This window comes from Carettochelys insculpta, chromosome 9 (genome assembly GCF_033958435.1).
Source record: "Carettochelys insculpta isolate YL-2023 chromosome 9, ASM3395843v1, whole genome shotgun sequence".
Classification (NCBI taxonomy): domain Eukaryota; kingdom Metazoa; phylum Chordata; order Testudines; family Carettochelyidae; genus Carettochelys; species Carettochelys insculpta.
Genome location: NC_134145.1, coordinates 59,272,888 through 59,299,702, shown reverse-complemented (window position 1 = coordinate 59,299,702; position 26,815 = coordinate 59,272,888). Strand labels below are relative to the sequence as shown.

General features: G+C 40.3%; 2 protein-coding genes across 6 annotated transcripts in view; both read right to left on the bottom strand.

The window, feature by feature from the left end:
• The window catches only part of RABGAP1L (RAB GTPase activating protein 1 like), a 368,567-nt gene that overhangs the window by 234,792 nt on the left and 106,960 nt on the right, over positions 1 to 26,815 (bottom strand). The window contains exons 14-15 of one of the 5 annotated variants that reach the window (XM_075003261.1): positions 5,471 to 5,508; positions 3,524 to 4,592 (exon numbers count right to left, since the gene is read on the bottom strand). The exons of 3 other annotated variants lie outside the window; for them this stretch is intronic. In XM_075003261.1, coding sequence (XP_074859362.1) covers positions 5,488 to 5,508 — 21 coding nt within the window. In that variant the 3' untranslated portion in view covers positions 3,524 to 4,592; positions 5,471 to 5,487. Of the gene's footprint in view, positions 1 to 3,523; positions 4,593 to 5,470; positions 5,509 to 26,815 lie in introns of those variants that run through there. One more of the 5 variants, XM_075003259.1, reaches the window with a different exon arrangement.
• On the bottom strand, positions 1,714 to 2,827 carry GPR52 (G protein-coupled receptor 52). Its single transcript, XM_075003265.1, has one exon. It carries the CDS (start codon positions 2,797 to 2,799, stop codon positions 1,714 to 1,716), a length of 1,086 nt encoding a protein of 361 aa, XP_074859366.1. The 5' UTR covers positions 2,800 to 2,827.

Here is a 26,815-nt window from a genome sequence, read left to right as displayed (position 1 = left end):
TTCTTACAGTTTTAAAAATGTACAGGGGTTCAGAACCACCTCAATAAAACAACACGTACATTTTTATTTTTAAAGGGACTACCATAGTCAAACCACTGATGTGCAAAAAGGGTTGACTTCCATTATGAAAAGTCATAGGCACAATTTCATTATATGCATTTTGGTAAAATAAGAAACTACAGCGCAGCAATAATTAGGCCTTTTTAAAAAAAAAACAAAACAACAAAGCACCATCTGTGAAAATGATACTTTGGGTCAAAAATAATATTTAAAATATTTCACTACTTGCCATACTACATCTGAACCCCAGACAATTTATTACATATATAGTGCCCTTGCAAAATATTTTATGTAAGCAGTGAACCTGAAAGGTAGTTGATTATAAAAGGCAATACTGAGGCTCTTATCTATACTTTATACTAAATTGTCTCCTCACTACCTCCTCTAATAAATATCCATATAACAACGGCACAAAAGTATTTCTCATAGAGCAAGTAATTGTTTTTTAAAATCCTGTAGACTTAAAATTAACCTACTCCATGTGCTATGAAAACATTAGGCACAGACCACATACTTTACGTTTTCTTTTTAAAAAATACAATATGTGCAAGCTAGATTCACACGAAGGAATGGCAGCTACAACAGTAAACTATTCAGACCTCACAAAAAAGTTATTTTTCATTAAAAATTGTTTCTAAATTCACTGAGCAGTGAAATTACACTGCTGTGTGGTTATCATATTTGCATTAGAATTATTTATGTAACTGTTAAAGGAAAAGCTTTAGTATACCCTAAAGGACATTACATCAATACTGTTTGCTAATTCAGCAGGATCCAGAGAACAGAAGTTCGTAAAAGTCATTAAAATATGGTGAATACAATCATCCAACTAGTCGAAAATAGCCGCTATTTTCTGAAGGAAGAAGTTAGTTGAAATTAAGTTTATTTGACAAGCTCCTTCATTTTACAAAGTCCCATCTGACTGATGGAATCCAGAGTGCAGGGCATGAAAAAAACAGAAATGTGGGGGAAAGGGGGAAGCAGGCTTTACTGAAGATGCACCAAAAATGCAAAAAAACAAAAATTTAATTTGATCCAAAAAGTGTACCCGTTTTGTAATTTGTATGGATATTTTTGGAGAGAAGAAAGAGTTAGCAGACGTTTGTACAACAGAAAATGGTACAAGATGCAAGCAAAGACTATGTGCAGCTGATTGTTAAATTGCAATATTTAGCATGCATCCTCCATCGATTCTGTTTATGGACAGCCACTTGCTGTTTTTTTAAAAGTGTATTTTAATGCTAGAGGCTGCTGTATATCCTGCCACATTTGTAATATATGACAATTTCTCTACAAGGAAAAATGTTAGTGTGTCACAAATTTATCCTAATGGGTGGACCTGCTTTGAAGTGACAGTTATTTCATGCCCTGTGGAAGATACGACATACTGATATATTTCATCTTCTGTTAAATTTCTGTCATAACCCCCCCGCACCTTCCTGTTTCATAAAACCCACATTCACAATAATCTGTATACCCTTTCAGTACCCTTTAATAGCAACTTTTTCCTTTACTACAAATGACTTTCAAACCCACATCTCATGTCAGAGGAACTATTCAAGTAAATAATTCTGTTGTGGCAAATTTCCAGGTGTATTAAATGCTACCCAAACCCAATGTCAGACTGTATTTCCTTAGTTGTCCCAGTTGTCTTTAAATGGAGCAGGAATTAGCCCGTTTTCTAGGTTTGGGATCCCGCACATCCTTGTCTTTCAAACACATACAAGATGAACATATTGTCTCTGACAGTCTCCGGAGTCCCAGCCTGAAAACACTGTTGGAGAGGCTATATATCACACAGTTGCAGAAACTATTGCTTATAGCAAGCCATGTTGTTAGGAAAGAAAGTGCTGGACTTTCCAGCACCCTAGAGCTCTCCAGGAGAAAGTATATGATGTAGGGGAGCCAAAGCATGTAAAACACACTGGTTATCCGAAATAAAACAGTGGCGTAGCGGCGGTCAGGGCCATGCCCTGTCTCTCCAGCAGCATCCACTTCATGGCTAGGAAAACGAGCTCTCCGGTCATTTATCTCTTTGGTGTGCTGCCGGCAAATTTTGAAGATGTGGAAATAAGTGAAGCAGATTACCAGGGCAGCTGGAGCATACAATAAGCAAACAATAAAGCCAGTAAAATAGGCTTTGGTGAGCCAGGAAGTAGCACACCATTCAAAAATATCACCATGATAACCAGGTTTCCCCCAACCAAAAAAGGAAGGCAAGAAGATCAAACAAGAGTATATCCAGATCAAAATGATACAGAGTCTCAAGCGACAAGGCGTGACCAATTGATTATAGGAGAGTGGTTTTGTTATAGCAAGATATCGGTCGACACTGATGCAAGCAAGACATGCCATGGATACACTCTTCAGCACAGAGATGATATATCCAAAAACCTGACAAGTCAAGGACTCATGGACACCTGTAGAGTAGTGAAGCAAAGATAATGTAGGAACCAGGCAGCTAACTCCAACAAAAAGATCAGCATATGCCATGGTCTGAATAAAATAGCTGGTGGTATAATGATGTAACAGTGGAGCACAGTGAAAGACAAATATTACAGTTAAATTACCAGCAATAATTAAAAACGTTAGCAAAACAATAATGGCCATCTCGAGGATGCAGATGTCGACAGCATTGTAGTGGCCAAATCCTAGTGGGCAGGAGAGATGCCCAGACACATTCACAATGCTACTGCTCATGTTCAGAGTCCTCCATTCAATCCATCTGGAGTGGTTCATGGTTTGGGGTTAGAGAACACTGCAGTCAGAGCTACAGTGAGCAGGTGACCTGCCCGACATCAGCTAACCTCTGCTTCAGAGTCTCATGATCTCTCTTGGTAGACAACGCCAGTGCTCCTATCAGGGAGATTAAAGTCTCACGTCAGCATCAGTGCAAAACTCTGACACACCTTAGTTTTGAGGAAAGGGGGAAAAAAAGCCATAAAGAAGAAAAAAGGCCACTGACCAGTTTCCTCCTGTGCTCTTGATCCATCTTTATCAAACACAAGGCACTTCTAAAGAAAACAGGTACTTTTTACTATATTTGTGGAAGATGAAAATTTTAAAAAGGGAACAGGAAAAAGTCAACTGCCTCAAAAAAAAATCCTACGGATTTTTTTTTTCCTGAGAAAGGTAGTTTCTTTGGAATTAGCTAAAAAAATACAAATAAAAAAAGGGGAAGATGTCTCAATACATTACAGGTTTCCTGAATCAGATAGCAATAGAAACAATTTAATGTTTCATGTTCGTTTAAATAATTAAACCACAGACTGTCTGGAAAACCAAATAAAAGTTCACTGTTTCATGCTGTGTCTCTGGGCTCCATTCTGGAGATATTTGCCTCATCTATCCTATTCGTCAAAGAGGTAAGAAAAACATTTTTATCAAGGTTAACTCCAATAGACTCACCACAGTTTGTATATGAATAATTAATTTTATTTGGAGGGAGAAGGGTATGGGGAGAGCCAGGTTTGTCCTCTGAGTTCCAAGAAGGACAGCATACATCTACTTGTACAGTGAGGAAGATCATGTGTAATCACTTAAAAATCAGAAAAAATGTACGAATATATTTTGGAGCTTTTAGTCAGTATTCAAAACTCTTCTAAACAGTCACTGTCCACTACAACTATCAATGTGAGCAGCACAATCCAAGGTCCTCACGGATAAAATAAATCCTCCTTGCATTTAATTTCACCAGTGATAATCAAAAATAATTTTCTTCCGAAATAATGTCATCTCTGCTACAGTGGATCAGTACACTGAAGTTCTTAAGTATATCCATGATATTTCTCACCTCTGTAGCAACACCTGAATCCTTTCATAAGCTCCATACAAAAAGAACAGAAACTTCCATCTGCATTCTGCTGTGAAGCTAATGAAATGCTGATCTGACTAGAAAAGCTGCCATTGTTTACTCCATTATTCTGTCACTCAGCTTCATCTTCTAGGCTGCCACAGACATTCTGTTTTTACTACATGATTAGCATGAGAAATCACAGCTTCAAAAAAACAGATTTTCTATTAGCTGGACATTACCTGTTAATTGCATTTGCAGTTATGGAGCAGTCATACATTTAAAAAAAGCCACTTCTGCATTCATTTTGAGTAAACGCTTGATTAGTGCAAGGACCATTGGCTGGGTTTCTAAACGTGCAGAGTCTTGTTTTTAAAAGCCCCCAGAAATACTAAAAATATCTTTAATCCTAGAATTCCTGAGATTAGGAACAGGCAGACAAGAATGGAACAATCCAAATAAAAAGAATTCCAAGGTCATTCAGCTATTATATTAGCATTCGCTTTAAGTCCCTTTAAAAGTACAGACATTTCACTGATGCTTGTGATAGTCTTCACTGCTCCTTCTGAAGGAATTTCATTCACTAGAAAAGAAGCATCTTCTCCACTTGTGATGCAGTAGTTTGATAGAAAGCATTCTTTTGAAGTTAATTTTCCAAGGTGCATAATCATGCTGTATAGAAGGTTGTTTTTCATTTCATACATTCCCAAGACACTTGCCAGTTGTCCATTCTCTTTGTCTATAAAGTAATTTAATCTGTTATAAAATTACTACTTTTTAAAAAAAAATCTCTTGCTACAGCAATAAACTAATGTTTCTCACCTATATTCATTCTTATCAGCTGCCACAGTGAACTGCTTGATACAGAAGTCCTATTTACTGTGAGGCAGTTACAAGGATGCTGTCACTATTTCTCACTTTCTCTCTCGAAATTATTGCTTGCACCTGAGCCCGCTCCTCCTCTTTATCCTTAGCTGATGCAGAAGAACTCACCATCAGAAAGGTGACTCGGTCCTTCTGCCCCAATCAACAGCACAGCCAATGGCTAAAGCAGCTGAAATTGTCACTAGGTAACAGTTGCCAGGCACAATGCAGGCTTACACAGCAAGCAGCAAATAAGAATGACAAATGAAGACAATGGAACTGACCATTCCCTATATTAATGGCATTTGGAAACTCCTGAAAGAGGCTTCCTTTCCAGGACTTCCATAGGATTATATCCCAAAGATTAGCAAAACATGAAATTATTCATAGATGTACCTTCGTACATCATATACAAGCTACCATAATATTAGTACAACAATCACCAGCTAAAGCATGTCAGCAGTAATTTAATCCTTATTGGCAGGAAAGATCTATTAATTATTAAACAAATAAGTACTAACCTTCATAAAGCCAATCTGTTTTAAAATCAAAAGCATGGTGTTCTATTTTGATCTGTAAAAATTTGAAATCATCTTCTACTGCCTTGTCAAATGAAATGACTAAATTGTTTAAGTAAGACAAATGTAGACAGGTTAATGTAACTTTAAAATCATAAAAAAACATGTAAAGCAATGTTTAAAAACCCAAATAAACACACAAATACAAAAACATTTAAAATTAAGCTGAAAATACCTGATCAACTCATTCTATTATGTCCAGATATGGAATACCTATATACAATGGGGAGAAAGTTACTCTTACAATATTTCTTGGGAATGCATCTAACATTTGTTGCTTCTAAAAGTTTAAGTGATTTAACATTGAACAATTATTTGTTTTAATTTAATCTAAAAATAAGATGAGTTACCAATAGATTTTAAAGGGGTAAATTAAAATAAGTCCCTAAAACAATTCAAAATTTCTAATTGTACATTTAGGAAGCTATTAAAAAGATTTTTTTTGTCAGAACAATTTTCTTCTAGTAGGTCAGTCTGAGACAATATAATAGACCATTGTAGTGTTAAAGTCTAGTAGCTTTTTTAAAAACTTAACTGACTTCTGCAATACCAATACATAGTCATGATATTATTCCTTTTCTGATTATGGATCCATTACATCTACGTTTTGTGATTCCATGATATGGAGTATAAAATATGATTACCTGCATGCTGTACACTTTTTAGCACAAAATTGAAACATTTAGTACATTCCAAAACTACCCAGTCATGCACTAATATATATGTTGGGCTAAGGACCAGCAAAATGCATTCATCACCAGGTTTGGTTTTATAGAGTGAATAAACCAGATAAGTGTCTAATTACTGATTCTTATAGTTCTGTTACATCAAACCACAGACCAAATTTGGCAAAAGTTGCTCCTCAGTTAACACCCTGTATTTCACATTTAGCCCGGAGCAGATTTTTAAGGCTGACTGACAAATCTCTGAAACCACATAACTGCATCACTACGGATATACTGGTAGTAATTTGACAGTGATACTGTATTCTTCCAGTCCAGAGACTTAAGAAAAAAATAAAGCAATACTTTCCTATTACACTGAAGATATTCTAATCCCTTGCTATTGTAAACTGCTGCAACAAAATGCTTTAGAACTAGATGGAGCCTTTAGGCTCAGCTTTGAGGAACACCTAGATGCATCACAAGGAGAGGAAAAGAAAGGAATTTTGACCCTGCTTCTTTATTACTTGCTTGCAGCCAAACATGTGAGTGAAGAGAAAGCTTTGGAGAGGAAAAGTGGATGAGGCCCCTCCCTTACTTCTGCAGGATTCCAGACATGATCCAAGCAAAAAGTGAATTTTTTTTAACCTTTTAAAACGCTGAAAATTAGATACTTCATATTTAACAGCTGTTAAGCCTAGCATTAAGGGCAACAAAAATAAAGCTTACATGATAAGTTTTGAAACTTCCTGATTTCTAAATAACAACTGCCATAATGAAGGAGATCGATGGTCCATCTAGTCCCATATTCTAACTCTGATAGGGGCCAGCGCCATATGCTTTAGAGGGTCCGAACAGAAAAAGGCAATAATTAAGGGTACAACTGATTAATAAAAATCATGGAAGTCACAGATTCTGTGACTTTACCCAACCTCCATGACTTCTTCAGATGTCAGTGACTGCAGCCGGGGCCAGAGCTGTATGCCCTCCTACCTGCCCTGGGCAGCTAGGTCAGAGAAGGGGTATTGTGCTCCATGTTCCATGGCAGTGACTAAGATGTCCAAGAGTCTCGTTTTCAGCTGGAAAGCTTGGTCATAAGGTTACCCAGTAACTCTGCTTGGCACAGCTGTCAGAGACATTAAAAGTCTGGTCAGTGGAGCAGTGGGGGCCCAGAACTAACGCAGACTCCCTACCTGCCCTAGCTCCGAGCCAATCCCAGAAGTGGCCACCAGATCCCTTCACCGCTAGGAACATTGACCAGCAAGAGACTGTCAGGTACTAAGTGCCGGGTCTGCTCCAAGTGCCAGCTCTGCAGCTACCAGTGGCAGGGAATAGCAACCAATAGGAACTGTGGTGGGTGGTGATTGTGGGTATTATACAGCACTCCCTGGCCACCCATGCACCTTGGGGGTGCAGGGACCAGAGGAATGCAAGGACCTGGGGTCGCTTCCTGGGAGCCATGGTAAGTGCTGCCAGGACCCTGCATCCCAGTCCACCCCAGAGTCCCCTCCCCTACCACAAATCCTTTATTCCCAACTCATCCCAGAGTCCTCAACCACCCACTTTTCCCCCACCATAAGCCATTGCTCTGGTCTCTCCTGAACCCTTCATTTGTGGCCTGACCAGGAGCACATTCCCCCCCAACCCAGGGCCCATATCCCTGCCTGCATCCCAACCTCCTGCCCTAGACCAGTGAAAGGGGGTGAGGTGGGGAAGAGTGATCAATGGAGAGAGACAGGGGATGGCATGATGACAGGACAGGGCCTCAGAGAAGAAATGGGACACTGATGGGACCTCCAATCGGGGCAGGCCAGGGGAGTTTGGTTTTGTGGAGTGGGGCTCAGGCTGTCAGTGTTTCTTGCATGAGGGTCCACCTTTGTCCATGTGCACTTCCCCCCATCTTATTTTTAGTAAAAGTCACAGGCAGGTCACAGGCTCACTCCAATTTTTTTCTGTTGCCCGCAGCCTGTCCATGACTTTTACTCAAAATAGCTGCAACAAACTCTTAGCTTTAGCAATTATCAAGTGATCTATCCCCTCTCCAGTCCCAGCTTGTGGTACTCTAGGCTTAGGGACACCCAAAGCAGAGAAACTCTCAGAGGCACAGAGAGGCCTGGGCCAATTGCAGTTTTTGAGCTCCCAGACATAATAAAAATAAAATATGATGACCCATGAAAACAAAATAAGGCATCCCCCACCCCCACCCCCCAAAAAAAAGAGAGAGACATAATTCGATTTTTTTTTAAACAAATTCTTTTCTGGCCTTTTTCTAGGCAAATGTACTAACTAATGAAGGATCTGATTAAAAACAAGTAGCAAAATTTATCAAATGCCAAAAAATTACCATGTGTCTAAATCTGAGTCCCCCTTTGTGCTTCGGGCCAAGGCCAAATGGCCTGGCTGGCCCCCTCTCTGATTGTCCCTGGCATAGGGTTATGTGACTGCAAATACTGGTAAATAGTCATTGATGGACCTATCTTTACTGGACTTTTCTAATTTTCTCTTCTTGTGTGAAGAAATACAAATTGTTTTAAATGTGTGGCCTATTAATATCATTAGGGGACCTCTAGTCCCCCTTTTAGAAGCTGGGGTGAGTAACTCTTCTCCTGTTCACTTTCTACACATCAGTCATGATTTTATAGATCTCTATCACAGCCCTCTTTTGTTGGCTCTCTTCTTGATGAAGATTCCATCTTTTTAATAGCTCTTCATACAGAAGTGCTTCCATACTCTAATCTATTTCCTTGCCCTCCTTTGCACCTTTTCCAATTCTAATCTATCTTTTTTGAGATGGTGCAACCGGACCTGCATGCAGTATTCAAGATGCGGGCATAACATGGATTCATATAGTAGGATTATGATATTTTCAGATTTATTTATAATTTCTCAGACCCTGACCTTTTTTGACTGCCACTACACAATGAGTTAATGGCTGTGTCTACACTGGCACAAATATCGAAATAGCCACTGAAAAATCTTTGTAATGCATGTTGAAAAACATTCCCAACTATACACACATATAATGAGGCCTAACTTAACTATTCCCACTCAAGAAAGCAATGTTTGAGTAGTTGTGAAATGTTCTTTGGCAACATTGGCTGTGTCTACATGGGCACATATCTTCAAAATAGCCATGCTAACAGCTATTTCGATGATTACTAATGAGGCACTGAACTGAATATTCAGCACCTCATTAGCATTAGGATGCTTCTGGCCACAGCACTTCAAAAGCGCTGCTTTTGAATGCCCGTGGCTTGGCACGGCTACACAAGGGTCCTTTTTGAAAAGACCCCGCCCATTTCGAAATCCCCTTATTCCGTTCAGCTGAGCGGAATAAGGGGATATCGAAATGCGTGGGGTCCTTTCGAAAAGGACCCCTGTGTAGCCGCGGGCGTTCAAAACCCGTGCCTTTGAAGTCTTGAGGCCGAAAGTGTCCTAATGCTAATTAGGCACTGAACATTCAATTCAGCGCCTCATTAGTAATCTTCGAAAGGGCTACTAGCATGGCTATTTTGAAGATTTGTGCCCACGTAGACACAGCCAATGTTGCCAAAGAACTTCCCACAACCACTCTAACGTTGCTTTCTTGAGTGGTAATAGCTAATTTAGGTCTCATTATAAATATATATAGTTGGTTTTTCAATGCGCATTACTTTACAACTGATACTGAATTTCACCTACCATCACACAGTTTTAAAAGGTCCCTTGTAACTCTTCAGAGTCAGCCTGGGAATTAACAATAGCAAGTAATCTTGCCTCATTTCCAAATTTTAACACCTCTGTATTCACCTATTTTCCAGCTCATGTATTCATATGTTGTACAACACAGGTCCCAGTACAGATCCCTGGGAACCCCACTCTTTACTTCCCTCCATAGTGAAAACTGATTATTTATTCCTGCCCTTTGTTTTCTGTCTTTACTCCATGAAAGGACCTTCCTTCTTATCCCAGGATTGCTTAGGTTGCTTAAAAGCCTTTGGTAGGGATTTTGTCAAAGGCTTTCTGGATGTCCAAGTACACTATATGCATTGGACCATCCTCTTCTACATGCTTGACAACATCCTTAAAAGAATTCTAATGGATTGGTGATGCACGATTTCCCTTTGAGAAAGCCATGTTGATTCTTCTCCCCCCAGCATATTTTATTTCTCTTTGGCTACGTCTACACGAGCCCCAAACTTCGAAATGGCCACGCAAATGGCCATTTCGAAGTTTACTAATGAAGCGCTGAAATGCATATTCAGCGCTTCATTAGCATGCGGGTGGCCGCGGCACTTCGAAATTGACGCGGCTTGCTGCCACGCGTCTCGTCCAGATGGGGCTCCTTTTCGAAAGGACCCCGCCTACTTCGAAGTCCCCTAATTCGCGTCTCGTCCAGATGGGGCTCCTTTTCGAAAGGACCCCGCCTACTTCGAAGTCCCCTAATTCCCCATGTATTAGGTGGCTCAATCATCTGAAGAAGTGGGTTTTACCCACAAAAGCTCAAGACCTAATAAATATGTTGGTCTCTAAGGTGCCACAGGACTGCTTGTTATTTACACTAAAGTAAGGGAATTTGAATTCTTCTATTCAGAGAGTGAAGTCAGACTTTACTCCCCTTCCTGTAACAAGAAGCAAAGTGGCAAGTTGCCAGTGGCTCCGCAGACTTCTGCTGCTCCTAGAATCCAACTTGTTATGGATTTTCTCAAACAGCTGAGGGGGAAATAGTGCAAGTTACAAAAAACTGTCTCCAGTAATATATACTGTCTTCTTACATGCCGGGGGATGGGCATGAAAATTAAGCAGAAACCAGCTAATCCTGCCAAACCTAGGGAGTCTGCAACACCTTGTAGGCAGTATTACCCCATTTCTGCATGGGCACGGAAAAAATCCTCCACATCCACCACAGGGAGATCATAAGGAGATAATCTATCCCATAATTATATTTTTAAACAAAATTTGTCCTTTTTTATTGCTTCATTATGTCTCCTTTGTATACAGTGATATGCTAGAAGGTGTCAGTTACCACCATCAAGCAATTATTTGATCTACAACCCCAGACCGGGTTCAAACTATAGCATGTGCTAAATAGCCTTCTTTCATATGCTACATGGACAGAACAATTAAAAGTCCCTTACGTAGAGAAGTAGCTGGAAACAACAGAAACTACCACCCAAGGCAAGAGGTCACCTGTCAAGGTCTCAGCAAAACTATCCCAAGAAGGGCTTCCCCACACACAGGTTCTTGGATGCAAAAATCAGGAGAGAGGTAGACTTGGAAATTGTGAGCAAGGAAGTACGCTGCTGTTTGTGTGTGTGTTTGCTTGCTTTTTTAATGTCCTGGGAAATGTAAGTTTGTATACATTCACTGTACGTAAAGAGAACTGCACCAAAGAAATACGTAACTCACAACATCAGTTTCTCCTAATGGAAACAACTCTGTAAGGCCCACAATAGTGGATACTATCTCAAGCCAATGGGGCAAAAATATTGTATATTTTTCTAAAATATTTAGCTTTTTAATAATTTAGTTCATTTCCACCTATCTCTAGCCTTTTTTTAAATCTTTTCTTTGTTTCTTACTCTAGTTCCCCTCCTGAGTTTGTTTACCCTGGTTCCCCTTTCATCCCAGATGTCTATTTCCCTTTCAGATCTATTTTTTCTGAACATATATTTTTGTATTTTTATTTCATGTCCCCTCCTCCTGAGTTCACTGTTCTCCATCCCTTCCACTGCAGCTGTGGCCTGATCCCCTAATGCCTCTCCCTTCTGCTCTCCTCGATCCTGTCTCTGTCATCTTTCCTGTTCTGCAAAAGTCCCGCTGCCTCCTTCGTTTTCCTCCACCTCTACATTTAAATAAATACGTATGGTGTGTCCCTCTTCTCACTTATATTGCAAATCCAGCTATGAGTCCCTTCCCTACTTCCAGGTTGCACCCAAGTTACTTCACCTGTCAGCTGCTAGCAGAAAATCATTTCATCATGTCAAATACTTCCCACCCACTGCTGTTCATCCTGTTTTTATTCCACACACTAGTGCTAAAAAAAATTGGCATTAAAAAGCTACTTCTACCATGGTGGTGGTCATAATCAGACCTGCAGGGATCTATGCAGAATTCGTCACCCAGACTGAATCAGCTAGGCAGATAGAGCTAACCATTTGCTGGACGCTCATATCTTTGCTGAGCAGTTTTCGAGAATTTGGGAAGCAACAAGAAAACAAATTCCAGGGTGTGCTATGAAATCATACAGATGTAAACTACAGGTTTGAACTCATAAGATTCCCTTCCTGGGATGTAAACCCTCCTCCCAGACCCACCCACAGGAAAAACCCTGTAATTATATATTTAGGAGCCTGCTTTAAATAACTCTAGGGTGCCTAACTTATATGGGGACCTAAACCTGAGAGTTCAGTTCCTTAAATTGTGAGATATAACATACTTGTGTACATTGTACAAATGCATTACATCTCCCCAAAAGACTTATCTGGAGTAAATGCATGCAGGCATGTGGTAAAGAAACCAGTGAATTATCAAACCACTAAATTATCTTTTATGGAATCTAGCTTGTGAAATATCCCCATGTGAGATCCAATTCGCCTTACACCCTTCTTCCTCTGCCTTAGACCAGTGATTGTCAATCTTTTTTTCCCCATGATCTTAACAGCTCTCTCTCAATGCACCTTCCCCCACAATCTTCTGAGGCTCCAGTGAATTGTGGGATTTGGGTCACAGGACAATTTGTCAGTTATTCATGGAGAAGAAAGTGCACTAGTGCTGCTGGAGAGGTGCTTATGGAAGGGGGACATTTACCCAGTTGATTCTTGGGGCAGAGGTTACAGGTTGGGGGCTTATATAGTAATAAGCATGGGATGGGCAGGAGGTAAGCCACTGCTGCACATGCTGCAGTACGCTGTACGCACCCTGGCAATGCCGTGCAAGTTCTCTACTACAGGGAATGCACAAGGAGTAGCTCTGCTTATCCCAAGTAATGGAAGTAATGAAATAGCAACTGTTTTGAAGAGTTGCTGCGATAGACAATTAACTCTATAATTTTTTGTATCTTAAAGGCCAGAAAAAATAATTTATTCACATTAAGAACATAAGGACATAACAACAGCCACACTGGGTCTGAACAAAGGTCCATCTAGCCCAGTATCCTGTCTGCTGACAGTAGCCAGTACCAGGTGCCCCAGAGGAGGTGAACCGAAGACAATGATCAAGCGCTTTGTCTCCTGCCATCCATCTCCCGCCTTCGACAAAAGGCTGGTCACCATACCTTACCCCTTGCTAATAGCCATCTATGGACCTAACCTCCAAATATTTATCGAGCTCTTTTTTAAATTCTTTTAGAATCCTGGCCTTCACAGCATCCTCTGGCAAGGAGTTCCACAGGTTGACTGTGCGCTGTGTAAGAAAAACTTTGTTTTATTAGTTTTGAACCAGCTACCTATTAATTTCATTTGGTGTCCTCTAGTTCTTATATTATGGGAACAAGTAAATAACTTTTCTGTATTTACTTTCTCCACACCATTCATGATTTTATATACCTCTATCATATTGCCCCTCAGTCTCCTCTTTTCTAAACTGAAAAGTCCCAGTCTCTCTAGCCTTTCTTTATATGGGACCCGTTCCAAACCCTTTATCATATTAGTTGCCCTTTTCTGAACCTTTTCTAACGCCAATATATCTTTTTTGAGGTGAGGAGACCACATCTGCACTCAGTACTCAAGATGTGGGCGTACCATAGTTTTATATAGGGGAAGTAAGATATTCTTTGTCTTCTTTTCTATCCCTTTTTTAATTATTCCTAACATCCTATTTGCTTTACTGACTGCTGCTGCACACTGCGTGGATGTTTTCAGAGAACTATAATTCCAAGATCCCTTTCCTGATCTGTTGTAGCTAAATTTGCCCCTATCATATTATATGTATAATTAGGCTTATTTTTCCCAATGTGCATTACCTTACACTTACCCACATTAGATTTCATTTGCCATTTTGCTGCCCAATCACTCAGTTTGCCGAGAACTTTTTGAAGTTCTTCACAGTCTGCTTTGGTTTTGACTATCCTGAACAGTTTGGTGTCATCTGCAAACTTTGCCACCTCACTGCTTACCCATTAACTCAGCTTCATATTAGCCCCTCTCAACTGGCCACATCTTGCTGAATGCATTGTCAGCCCCTACAGTCCATCTCAGCTGCGCAACATTCCACTGCAATCAAATTAGGGCAGCCAAAAGAGACGCTGTTACTTGTTGTTTCTAATGTGAATACCGTTACCTAACAATTTAATTTGTAAATTGTTAGTGATATGGTTTATTTGCCTGCTTCTAGTTTACCTTACTGTGCATAACTGGATCAGTGAAGGGAATTGGCCTGCATAATGTTCAAGTTCTCTGGTTGTTTTATACCCATGTGTATTATACAATCACCTTTTACAATTAATAAAACCATGGTGTAAATGGTCAACACAGAAATTGCACTTATACATATTTTTATTAGTAGACAACAAGCTAGGTTCTTAAAACTCATCAATATAGTTTTCCTTTAAAATGTTTGGAAGCTCAAGGGTTAAGTGGCTGCACTTTTGAATTTTATGTTGACAAAAGTACTTGAGGGGAGCAGTATTACAATTTTATTTGAGATTACGCTGGTAACAAATGGAATTCAAACTTCAAACTCAAATTAGAGCTGTAAATACACCTGACTCCAAAACTCTGGACATTTGTGCAATGTTTTCACTCCTCAAGTAAATTAAAATGAAAAGACCTACGGAAAAATAGCTCCCAGACAATTTGTACAAAGAGAGTGCTGTGGAAAACGTAAAGGATACTGTCCTCTTCCATCACTTTCTAAGCAGCTATAATACCTGGCAGCAAAAGTGGCTCTACAAGTGTCAGGTTAGATAAGCACACTTTCTTTGAGCACCTAGTGAGCGGAAAGAGCATATAAAGCAAGAAAATAGGTGACCTAGAATGAACGAAAGAATGGTCTGGGACTCAGTTTAGTTGGGTAACCATCTCAAAGAAGGGGAAAACAGCAACAATAGTGTATATGCCCTCAGGCGGGGTCATGTTCCTGCAGACATGGCCACTAAAAATGACCACTGGCCTCTGAGAAGGATACTAAAATTATATGCTAGTAAATAGAGACAATGGCACTAAACTGCCTCTGTCCCAGGCATCTTGGTCAAGGGCACTGTTATTCACAGTGCCTTCTCCTTTAACCTCTGCTTCTGGTTATGTGACTAACATTAATTTAATGGGCTGTGAAAGTATATTTACGGTCTATAAACATGCATTACATTTGACACTGCCTTGTTTCCATTCAAAATACCACAACATATCCATCCACTGTACAGCTACCTGAATGTCAATACATAGACTCAGCACATGAAAATTATACTCCAGTTAACTGAAATAAATTAGCTATTAAAATGCTCTAAATACTTTCAAAGTGCTACATAAAAGCTTTAATTGCTACATACGTTACTGTACAAATGAGCAGCAAAAAGCACGCAAAATATTTAGCATCCTGCTAGTACCTCGTGCATTGCCTGCATGTCACATATCTCCTGCACTTGTTGACAAGATCCAAGCAGAAATATAGCTCATGAAAGCTAATGGTATCATCTGGGCAGAGAAGGACTTATAGACAGCAGAGAAGAAGAATGGTGATATTCAACTGAACACCAATTTTAGGGCACTTGAAACATATGAGATGAGATGCAAGCAGTTTCAACTGTCATCTGCTGCAAAAGTGACTCGCTGGGTATGTGGATCCCTGATTTTCTCTGTAGGATTACTGAGCCAGTTATTGGAAAATACCATGTCTTCCAATTATTTATTTTCAGCATGTCAATTCAGAGGCACAGCTATCAGTGATTCCCCTTTGGCTTTGTCTCTGCTCCTGGATATTTCAGAGAGTGGTCTCACCACTCCTTCATAAAATCCAGGGTGCATATTGCTATTTGAATGATATTCTCCTCTTTGCTATTGCCTTTCCTGAGCATAATGCTCTTCTAACCCAACTCCAACAAGTTGGCATTCAGTTAAATGCAGTTTTGCTAAAGATGCTTCAGAGTTTTAGTGTGGTATCTGTCAGTCAGGCGTGCACAGCCAATGCTACAAATGCTACAAATTTTCACTTCGCTACCATAACCCACTGATTTGGGGTTTACCTGAATACATAAGCCTGATTTTAGTACCCTTCCTGGGCCGCTGATGGATTTAATCAAGGGCCAGCAAAAGTTTGAACTAAAGAAACAAAGCAGACATTTGAAACTGTGAATCAGGCCTTCTGATGGATCAAAAAGTCCACAGTGATTCAAAATGATGCTTGTAATTGGAGTGTGAGTGAAGTTCTCCAGGAGCAACGGTTACATTTGTATCCTTTACTCTCATCCTGACAGAAGCCAAGTATTTTGGGATTGAGTTAGAGATCCTGTTATTGTATGCTTCAAGGTCCATTTAGTGGGAAGACATTCACTTTAGAAACCAACCATCTGCATGTTCTGGAACTTTATCATGAGGCCATTGAACTGCTGAATGTGAGGCTGCAATGATGGATTATTCAGTTGCAGCAATAGGACTTTGATTTCATAGAATCCTAGTTTTGGTACATAAAGGAAGACAATTTGCCAACAATCTTTCAAGAAATTCTTCAGAGTTGGCAACCGCATCCTCAGAAACAGCAGAGTACACTATGCTTTTTATTGAACATATGCAGTGGACTACTGATGCCACATTTCAAGATGTAGAGCTGTGAAAGGATGTATGTGCTGCAGAACTGTTTTGGATGGATTACTTCTTTAGCAAACTTTATGTACAGTCTACAAAATTCATTCCAACATCACAGTGAAGACGTGTTATTTCTTAAGAGGAGGAGCTTGGATGGCTGTCCCAGAAACGTTGTGACATGCTGTCCTGGATGTGTAACATTTAGAAGTTACAAAGGAACATCTGCTTAGTTATGCTTGATAGCCAAGGCTGCACTCAAACATGGAGCATAAAGAGAAGCAGGGCCACATTAAGAAAGGGTCTTAGAGGTTGCAGCCCAGGACCTCTGGCTAAGGGAAGTCCCCAGGCTGCATCCATTAAAACCCCTGCGTGCTACATTCCAGGTCAGCTCTGCCTGGGGGTTGGGTGGGGGTGTGTGCTCCCCAAGGAGTTGCACTGCCATGATGAGCAGTCCATTGGACAGGCCACGCTTGGAGGCTCAGTCCTCCACAGCTCCTATTGGTCATGATACCCCACCAATGGCAGTTTCTAGGGATGGCGCCTGCAAATGAATGTAGGTGTGCAGAGCTACCTGTTCCCTCCTCCCCTCCCCACACCAAACAGGAGCTGCCCCAGCTGCATCTCAATCTCTTGCACCAGTTGCATCCTGCACCCCCTATCTCCTGCCCCAGTAGTCTCCCATACGCTAACCCCCTCCCAAAACCTGCACTCTGGCCCGTCCCACATCTTAAGTCCTTACATCCCTTCCAGACTCCACACCTCACCTCTAAGTCCCCCTCCTGCACTTAAACTCCTGCCATGACCCAGCATCCCCACCCCACCTTCCTGCCCTAAGTCCTCTTGGTGCCAGCCTGGAGTTTCTTGCACCCCAAATGCCTCATTCCAAGTTCAATCCCAGATCTGGAGCCCCCCGGTTGGAGCCTCCACTCCCTCTCGCACCACACCCACACTCCTGCTTTAACCCACAGCCCCCCTCCCACACACTGATTACTTAATTTGTGGCCCCACAGCAGAGTCTAAATTGGCCAACAAAATCTAATAGCCCCAGTACCCAGGAGAGTTAATCTGGTCCAGAGGAAAAGGCATGCTCAGCCACACAATGCACAAAGCTACTGTTCCTCTTGCCCTTTTGAAACTGGGAGTCAGACAGATCACAGAAGAGAATTATGGTAAATGTTTGGCTCTCAACTTATTGCATCCAGTCAAGCTCAGAGTACACCTCATGAAAGTACTGGAGAAACCCAAATTTATCAGTTTTTCAGCCAACTCATGAGACTCATATTGTCTATGCTGACAGAAAAGGTTCATCCCATCCTAGAAGCCAAGTGATGCAATTAAGAAATACATGATTTTCAACAAGCACACCTGATGGAAGACACCCTGAACTCAACATTCTGGACCTGCTCTTGGGTGGGGGAAAACCTGTGTGCATAGTGTTAGTAGGTGCAGTTACTCAGGGCTTGCCCCTACATGTTTGTTATTTGCACTGTACTGTTAAACTGTCCTGTTCAAATTGTTGCTGACAACTTACCTGTGCGTCTTGCTTTTCCATTTAAGTTTTGTGATTGATGTTATGGTGTACATTTGTAAATATTATATCAGGGTTTGATTCAAATAATTCAAGCAATTCAGAACACAGCACACCCTAAGTACAAACACATGGCACAAGGCAGCCAGTAAGTGGCTAATACAGTGATCCAACCCACAACCTTCGTGTTAGCACTTCATTCTAAACAAATGAACAAGACACAGTAATCAGTGGTCACAAAGCACAGGCAAACACAAGTGTTCAAAAATCTTGAGTCAGAGTCTGAGAATCATAATATGGACTGAAAACTCATTAGGTTTCAAATACTAAAAGGTCTGAAATTCTTTGTATGCCTTCCACTTTTGAGCTGTTAGGGTTCACATTTCTAAGCCTTTTTTCTGCCTACATGAAGGGTAGAAATTGACTTTTTAAAAAACAAGTGTCTCACAGTCACATGACCATTAGGTAAGCAGTCTTCCAAGAAACGCAAAGATTTGCAAGTATTTATTAAAAGAAAAAAGTTTACAAGAGCCACTGATAAAAAGCTTGGTTAAATGTAGAGTTAAGGTAGCCAAGTGACATCTTGTGCCCTTTCCAGAATATCAAGTTCAACATAACTCATACCTCTGAAAATCAGGAATTACAGGAGTAAGGTACACATCTGCTCAAATTTAACTGTGCATGCTGCAGCTGTCGGTACTTTCGAAGAATTTTGTGCATGCACTGCTGCTGCACTGATTGTGTTAGATGTAGCTGTATTGAATGGTGAAGAAACAAGCTGCAGAAATTTGGAAGACCCATAAGTATGCTATGAGGCCATCTGGGGTTCTGAGCACTTTTCCCTGCCCCTTACCCTGTGTGTATGATGAAAGGAAATGGGTGTATGTGTACCCAGTGGAATACAGTTTGACTCATTCCAGCAGCAAGCTGTGTACAGAGCATTAGCAGCAGTGCCCAGGTGCCTTCTTCCCCTCAGGTTCATCACAAGCTCCATCAGACTCCTCTCACAAATTTCCCAGATTCCTCTACCAGTTCTCTGGCTGCTCCAACATTCATTCCATCATGCCCCACTGCTAAGAGCCCTCCCCTGCAGACCAAATGACGATGGGAATTTAGGGAAGATGATGCATCCAAATATTAAAACTATTAAACTGAGATGTGCACAAGCCCAGTTGGTTCCCTAAGGCTAATTTAGGCCCCATGTTACCTGTGCCTGCTTTTCCTCTAAAAAAGTATCAGAGAGACAGGCCTAGGAAGAGATATAAGAGGCATCAGTCCCCAACCTAAGGAAAAAGATACCTGGAGCGCTAGCAGGCTGGGCAACACCAGCATCTTGGGGAAGGGTCAACAGTAGGTTTCTGCTGAGAAGCAGCTATGGTTAGATTTAGGGAAACACAGCAGATCTCCAAGGGGATTTCAGTGATGGTTTTCAATGAAGAAGGAGCCAAGGTTTGAGCTTGGATGTATCTCAGAAGATGACCCTTCAAACAAAGTGCTTCCAATTTGCACACAAGAATCAAAATGGAACATTAAGCTAAAATGCAGAAAGATCAATTGTAACACTCTGCAACTATTTTGATTGTTTTTACTTTTTTTAACATTTGCTCTTTAATTATCTTTAACTTCCAATAATTAATTTTTTTTGGTCTCAACTTCAGTATGGCCTTACTGCTCAATGAGGAAAATTCTCTGTTCATAGAACTAAAGTGACATGTGCTATAAATATCGTGTGGGCTAATGAACAAGTTTAAGCTTTTCCTTGGTACTCAGAAACTGCCACTTTTCCCATAAAGATCCTCCCACCTATCCAGGAAAAAAAATGTATCTTATTGGCATACAAGAACAGGTTAAATATCTGCTTGTTAAAAATAAATTTCCTTAGCACTGTTACCAACATGAACTTAGTTAATTAAAGCAGAATTGTAAGAATTTACTTTCCAGTATTCATACTCGTTGCTTACAGATTTCACTTGTCACTACTGGATCAAACAAACTAAATGCTCAGTTTTCCTTTTGAATATACTACATTTCATGATAGAAATCTTACACACTGGTAGAATGCAGTCATAAATCCTACTGGGAAAATAAGCACCCTGGAGGTCAAGGGCTGAGAATCACTCCCCCTTGTCTAGTGCTGGAATGATACTTCATAATGAATTTTGTGTTGAGAATGAAACTGTTCAATTCCCTGAGATCTAAGACAGGCCTCCATCCCTGATTTCTTGGTTGTTAGGAAATAGTTGGAATAGAACCCCTTGCCATGGTGTTTGTCAGGGACAGGTTCTATTGCCCCTAAGGTAAGAAGCTTCCGTACTTCTGTCCATAGGAGGGGTTCATGAGATAGGTCCCTGAAGAGGGATGGGTAAGGGGGATGTTTGTGACAGGAATTGTGTAGCCTTCTCTAATAATCTTTGAGACCCATTTGTCAGATGTAATCTGGGTCCACTGATGGTAAAAGAGCCTCAGCCAACTGTGGAATGTGAGCCCAGGATGCACTAGACTTAAAGGGGGGTCACTCAGACCCTTGATGAAGCCATCAAATTTGATGCTTTTGGGAGATAGGGCAGGCTGCAGATGACTGGCCCTGTTGTGCCCTCCTCCTGTTAGATCTATTTTTAGGCAATATTTTTAGGCTTATTATCATATTGCCTATGCTGTTGTCTCCAGCAGGAATAGTTATGCTCTCTAGATCCCAGCGTGCACAATGGTGCCCTGGAGTCTTTCATGGAATGCAAAATATCATCAGTGGTGCTGGAGAACAGCTACTTCCCATCAAAGGGGAGGTCTTCCACTTTTGACTGGATTTCATGTGGAATTCCTGAAGACAAAAGCCATGCCACCCTATGCATGACTATCTCAGCGGTCAGGGCTGTGGCCCTAGCAGCTGTGTCAGCCACGCCCATTGATTCCTGAATGGCAGTTTTAGCAACTGAGAAGCCCTCTTTAATGATAGATTGTGAGACAGGGTGTTTGGTGGCCAGCAAGTCTTGTACCAGGTCTTGTAACTTATTATAGTTTGTATGGTCATAGTTGGGTAAAGGGCAGAATAGTTTGCAATTCAGTACTGTAGTGTAGCTGAGGAGTATACCTTACAACCAAAGGAATCTAATTGCTTATGTGCTCCATCAGTGGGAGTAGATCTGAACTGAAGATTCTTGGATTTCTGGTTTATGGAATCCACAAAGAAGGAATCGGGTTGTGAATGTGAAAAAAGAAAATCCATGTCCTCAGGTGGAACTTCCTATCTGCCCTGCAATTAGTGGGCAAGACAGAAGCTGGAGTTTCCCAAAGGGCTTTGGAAGGTTCGAGGATTGCCTCATTAACAGGTAGGGCTATTTTGGCGGAAGCAGATGGCCGCAGAACTGTGAGCAGCCTATACCGTTATCTTGCACCTCCTGCAGGGTCATGCCCTTTCTTGTCCGCACCATGCCTCCACTTTGTACTGCAAGTGTAAAGAAAGCCCAGAATTTTCCACCATCCTTGGGGGGGTGCGGGGAGGCATAGTTCAGTGGTTTGAGCACTGGCCTGCTAAACCCAGGGTTGCGAGCTCAGTCCTTGAGAAGGTTAAGAGTTTGGGGCAAATAAATGAAAAAAATATATATGTATGTATCTCTAAGGGATGGTGCTTGGCCTTGCCAAGAGGGCAGGGGACTGGACTCAATGACCTCCCAAGGCCCCTTCCAGCTCTATGAGAGGTGTATCTTATAATGAAAACAAAATGGCCAGCTATTTTGGAACACTCAGGGTGCATCTACACTAGGAACTAACTTCAAAGTTAGGCACTATTTCAAAGTAGCCAGCAAAGAGTCTGCACACATTTTCCCTCACTCCAAAGTTAACTTCAAAGTAGGAAGCCCAACTTCAAATTCCTTACTCCATTCCTGGAAATGGAGTAGTGCCCTGCTTCGAAGTACGGTGTGTGTAGATGCTCAACTTTGAAGTTATTTTTGTTGCGCAGACACAGCCTAAGTTTAAAAGATTTAGATGGAAGATCTCCGACTCCATCAAAATGTCCTCCTTGGGACATCTACTAGCAACCGAAAATTTAATTACTGTATTGGTTTTAATATGGACTAATACAGTGTCAAAAATTATTGTGTATTCTTTCTGTATGCATGTTATTTCTAACCTTCTGTAGTTTACAGAAACAGATGAATGTTAAACGTCAGGTCTATGCAGTCAACAGCAAAAATCTTTGCATCCAACTCTCTAAGGCAACCTTTAGAGAATTTAAAAACAAAACAAAAAAAATCAGGTTTCTTTCTATGGTAGATATCTATTATTGCTTAAAGATAACCACTCAATAAAAACAAGCACGATTTGTGGAGGGCTAGATTTTGTTTGAATCTAGAAGAATTAAACTCTTTGCAAGAACATTGTGTGTCAGATTTGAAACAAATCCATCATTAATTTACTATCTAACTGACGATTTGACACTTGTATTGCTTTTGATTTTCCTAAGACACCCTGTGCACAAACTCTATTCAAATTCATGGAAATAAAAGATCAGCCTTCGAAGACCTCACGTGAAAACCTATTAAAATTGAATGAAAACATTTACTTTGGCAACATGCATATTCTAGCTAAAGTATTCATATTATAAGGGAAATTTTGGTATGCATTTCACCACCACCACCCCCATCCTACCCCACCCTGCTCACAGAAAAAGTTTATCTATAAAACAAAAAGGACAAAAAAGTTGGGGTGGGGGAGGGGAAGGTTACATTCAAAAACCTGTATTTTATTGTTATGGCAACTGTTGTGCTAAAAATAAAGAAATATCAAAGTTGTTATAGCAACTGGAAATTTAAAAGCAGTCAAGAGTAGAATTAATCAAACCTTCAGCTGCCTTAAAATGTAACATCTATGACTCAATTTTCAGAAGAGCTTTCAGATACAAGTTCTTTTGCTTTTGTGAATCTCCTTTAGAAATGAGAATTACAGTATAACTTATTAAAAAACCTACAGGGTAATAGAAAAATAAAAGTGATAAAAATATTCTTATTTTGTTATCTCACTTGTATCCTTGAAGCCTTATTTAGGCCAGGAACTAAACCAGTGCAAGTCAGGCATAAGTGACAATTATGGCATTCATTCAAGTGGTGGGAAAAAAATTTATAAAATTCACATTAAGAAACTCTTAAAAGCTAACAAAACAAAACAGCAGTCATGTAGCACTTTAAGACTAACAAAATAGTTTATTAGTCTTTAAATTGCCACATGACTGCTGTTTGGTTTTGTTAGAATACAGACTAACATGTCTACCTCTCTGTTACTCTTTAAAAGTATGCAGCCAAGTCAGGCAATACCTGAATAAAGGTTGACTTCCCAAAGTTAACTCTTTATGTGTATGAATCAGAAAACAAACTATATAATGGATTATAATTTTTCTCAAATACCACAGTATATTTACATTCTAACATAATACAATTTTAGAAATGCTAGCTGGATGTGCACTTTTACTATGAAATGCCTTCTTCCCTAAGTACTAGCAGATGATTGTTATCACTTTTTTAAAAATTTAACAGATATGTTGAAAGTGCACTTTCAAAGCCTTACTACTGAGCCAAATGCTAACCAAGCTCTGACCAAAACCTTTCAAGTCTCTTCTTAGTACAAGCTCATTTAAAAAACAAAAATCAAATTTCTAATTAGTTTGGATCTATTAAAGTTCTTTTTTTAATTTTTTATTTAAATGGAGGAACCAATGTTGCATAAATTGAAAACCTGACTTGAAGCAGAATCAAAGAACAGAAAATTTCAGCTGAATGGATGAAACAAAGTTATGTATAACTGAAAATAGTTTCAGGGAGTTAGCCATGTTAGTCTGTATCTTAACAAAACAAAAAAGCAAGTCATGTAGCACTTTAAAGACTAACAGAATAATGTATTAGGTGATGAGCTTTTGTGGGGCAGATCCACTTCTTCAGATCTGGAGATAGTGCTGTAACAAACAACAATATGGAACCTCCTTCTGAACAAAATTCCATGCTCCATCCTGTCATTTGGAAGAAATTTCATCTAGGGGCAGCCCTCAAGAAATACATTTCAAACAAACCGTGAAGGGATGAATTGACTATAAACGTGAGGGATTAAAATATTGCAAGAGTGAGTTTCTTTCACTCTCTTCTCTGTTTTTCATGTAAGATGAAAAAGGAACTAGCCCTCTGACATTTTGTGCGGGGGAGGGAGGGAGATTTGAGAATGATCAGCCCTGTCATGGGGAACATGTAAGGACTGAACCAAGCCTACTTAAGTTTTAGCTACTAGGGAGTGTTTTATATTTACTTCTCTTATAACCATTTCTGATTTTAATACCTGATACTTGCACTCATTTGAAGTCTCTTCTCTTTGTAGTTAAATAAACTTGTTTTATTCTTTAATCAAAACTTAATTAGTGTTGTGTTTAACCGTGAACTGTTTGGCAACTCCCATTAAAAAGCAGAGTTGAAAACTGACCCTTTACAAGGACAACCAACCTCTAATACCTGAACTCTCCAAGGAAAGGTCTGGACTGTGCATAATCCAAGTTGTTGGGAAAATTTGAGACTAGGAGTGTGTTGGGGTCACCCAGCAAGGGGCAACCAAGGCTGGTGGAAACAAGAGTGTGCTTGGCGTGTTGCTTTCAGTCTGTAACTATACACAGGCACTCAGGATGTGACCTGCATGCTGCTTGACTACACTTGAACAGGACAAGTTGGGAGCTACTGCAGCAAAGCATTATGAGGTATGCAAAGTTAAGAGACATAACACCCCTCACTGGTGGAATGGAATCTCCACTGGCTGGAAGATAGATATCCCCAGCCTGGAAAGTTCGAGCAAAAGGAAACATCAGATAAGTCAAAGCATGAATGCCTACTGCAGCTAGTAAAGTGGCAGACTCTGCTTTACTTAAAAATAAAGCAAAAAATAAAATGGGAGTATACTTCCCCTGCTTATTTCTTTATTCAGCTTGTTGCAAAAGGTCATCATGTCTTTATTCAAAAAGAGAAAGACCACAAATGTTGCACATTTCAAGAGAAAAAGAACATTTATTTATTTATTTGTTTATTTTGTGGACATGAATGGGAAGCCATGTGCCTGGATTTGTACAATCCAGTCATCATTGGGCACCTGTCCACCCGGTCACAGAGGCATCAATACTTTTTTGGACATCACCAAAATTCTTTGAGAAAAAATACTAAAGGTAAAGTACAAAGGTTTGTGTATTTATTGACTCAGTTTTACAATTTTGCTGTCTTCTTGTTTTAGTATTTAAGTGTCTGTATGCCAGGCAGAGCTTTGCTACAAAGCTACTTTATGGCACCTGGATGAACATATTTTACAAATTCATAGAATTGGAACTAGAAGAAAGTTGCTGTACAGCTTTGCTTCACTCACAAGACAATTTTGAAAATGAATAAACACATGATAGGCAGAACTACAGGAGATTAAGTTAAAAAAGTAAACAGAACAAGTTTTTGTTTTTGTTTTAACTGTCACAGTCTAATTTTGCATACAATCACTGTACTTGGGCATACAAATTTGCATTGTCACATGCAAATGTGGTAATTCAGCTTTCAACCACCTGATCTACATTACCAAATATGTTTGCCATTCTAGAAAGCAGGTGCAGGCTAGCTGAAGTTTTCCCCAATGAGAAACGTTGACATTTCCATTACAATCAGCATGTAATAGGAAGAAATTAATTAGTGCTAAAACCAAAAGTACATGTTAACTTTTAATTCTCTGAATTTCAGTGGTGCCAGATATAAGATTTCAAGAATGGAAAAATATTAAAATACAGAAGTTGATCTTACCCATGAAAGACCATGACTTCTCTAAGGTGCTACAAGATTGCTTGTTATTTTTGAAGCTACAGACTAAGGACATTGCTACGCTAGCCCCTCCTTTTGGAAGGGGCATAGTAATGAGCCACTTTGGCAGGTAGTAATGAGGCGCTACCATGAATACGCAGCACCTCATTAGCATAATGGGGGCAGCACGCATTTCGAAAGCGCTGTTTTCAAAATGCACGCCACCCATGTAAACAGGGGCTTTTCAAAAGGACCCCCGCACTTCAAAAGCCCCTTCTTCCCAAAACTAAATGGGAAGAAGCTTTCGAAGTCCAGGGGGTCCTTTCGAAAGGCCCCTGTCTACATGCGTAGTATGCATGTTGAAAGCGGCACTTTCAAAATGCATACAGCTGCCATTAAGCTAATGAGACGCTGCATATTCATGGCAGCGCCTCATTACCATGCCCCTTCTGAAAGGAGGGGACTAGTGTAGCTACGGCCTAAAGCTATGTCTACACTAGAGAGTTTTGTCAACAAGAAACCCCACAGACCATCTCCATTCCCAAGGTGTTCTGTTGACAGTAAATCAACAGAACGTGGCATTTATGTTGACAGAGTTCTGCCTCTCCCCCATGATGCAGAATACCTCTGTCAACAGATTCTGTTGACAGAAATGTAGTCTGGACGTTTGGGGGGGCCCTCTGTCGACAGACAGGGCATCCAAGTCATGGGCAGACATGCCTGCTGTGCTTCCAGTTGGTCGTTTTGCTGAGAGAGCAGCTGGGCAGTCTGGACATGATCTGTCAACAGAAGCGTGTTGGAAAACATATTCCGACA

Coding starts and splice junctions, on each gene's coding strand:
- GPR52 (XM_075003265.1), bottom strand. CDS start 2,799: ATGAACCACTCCAGATGGATTGAATGGAGGACTCTGAACATGAGCAGT.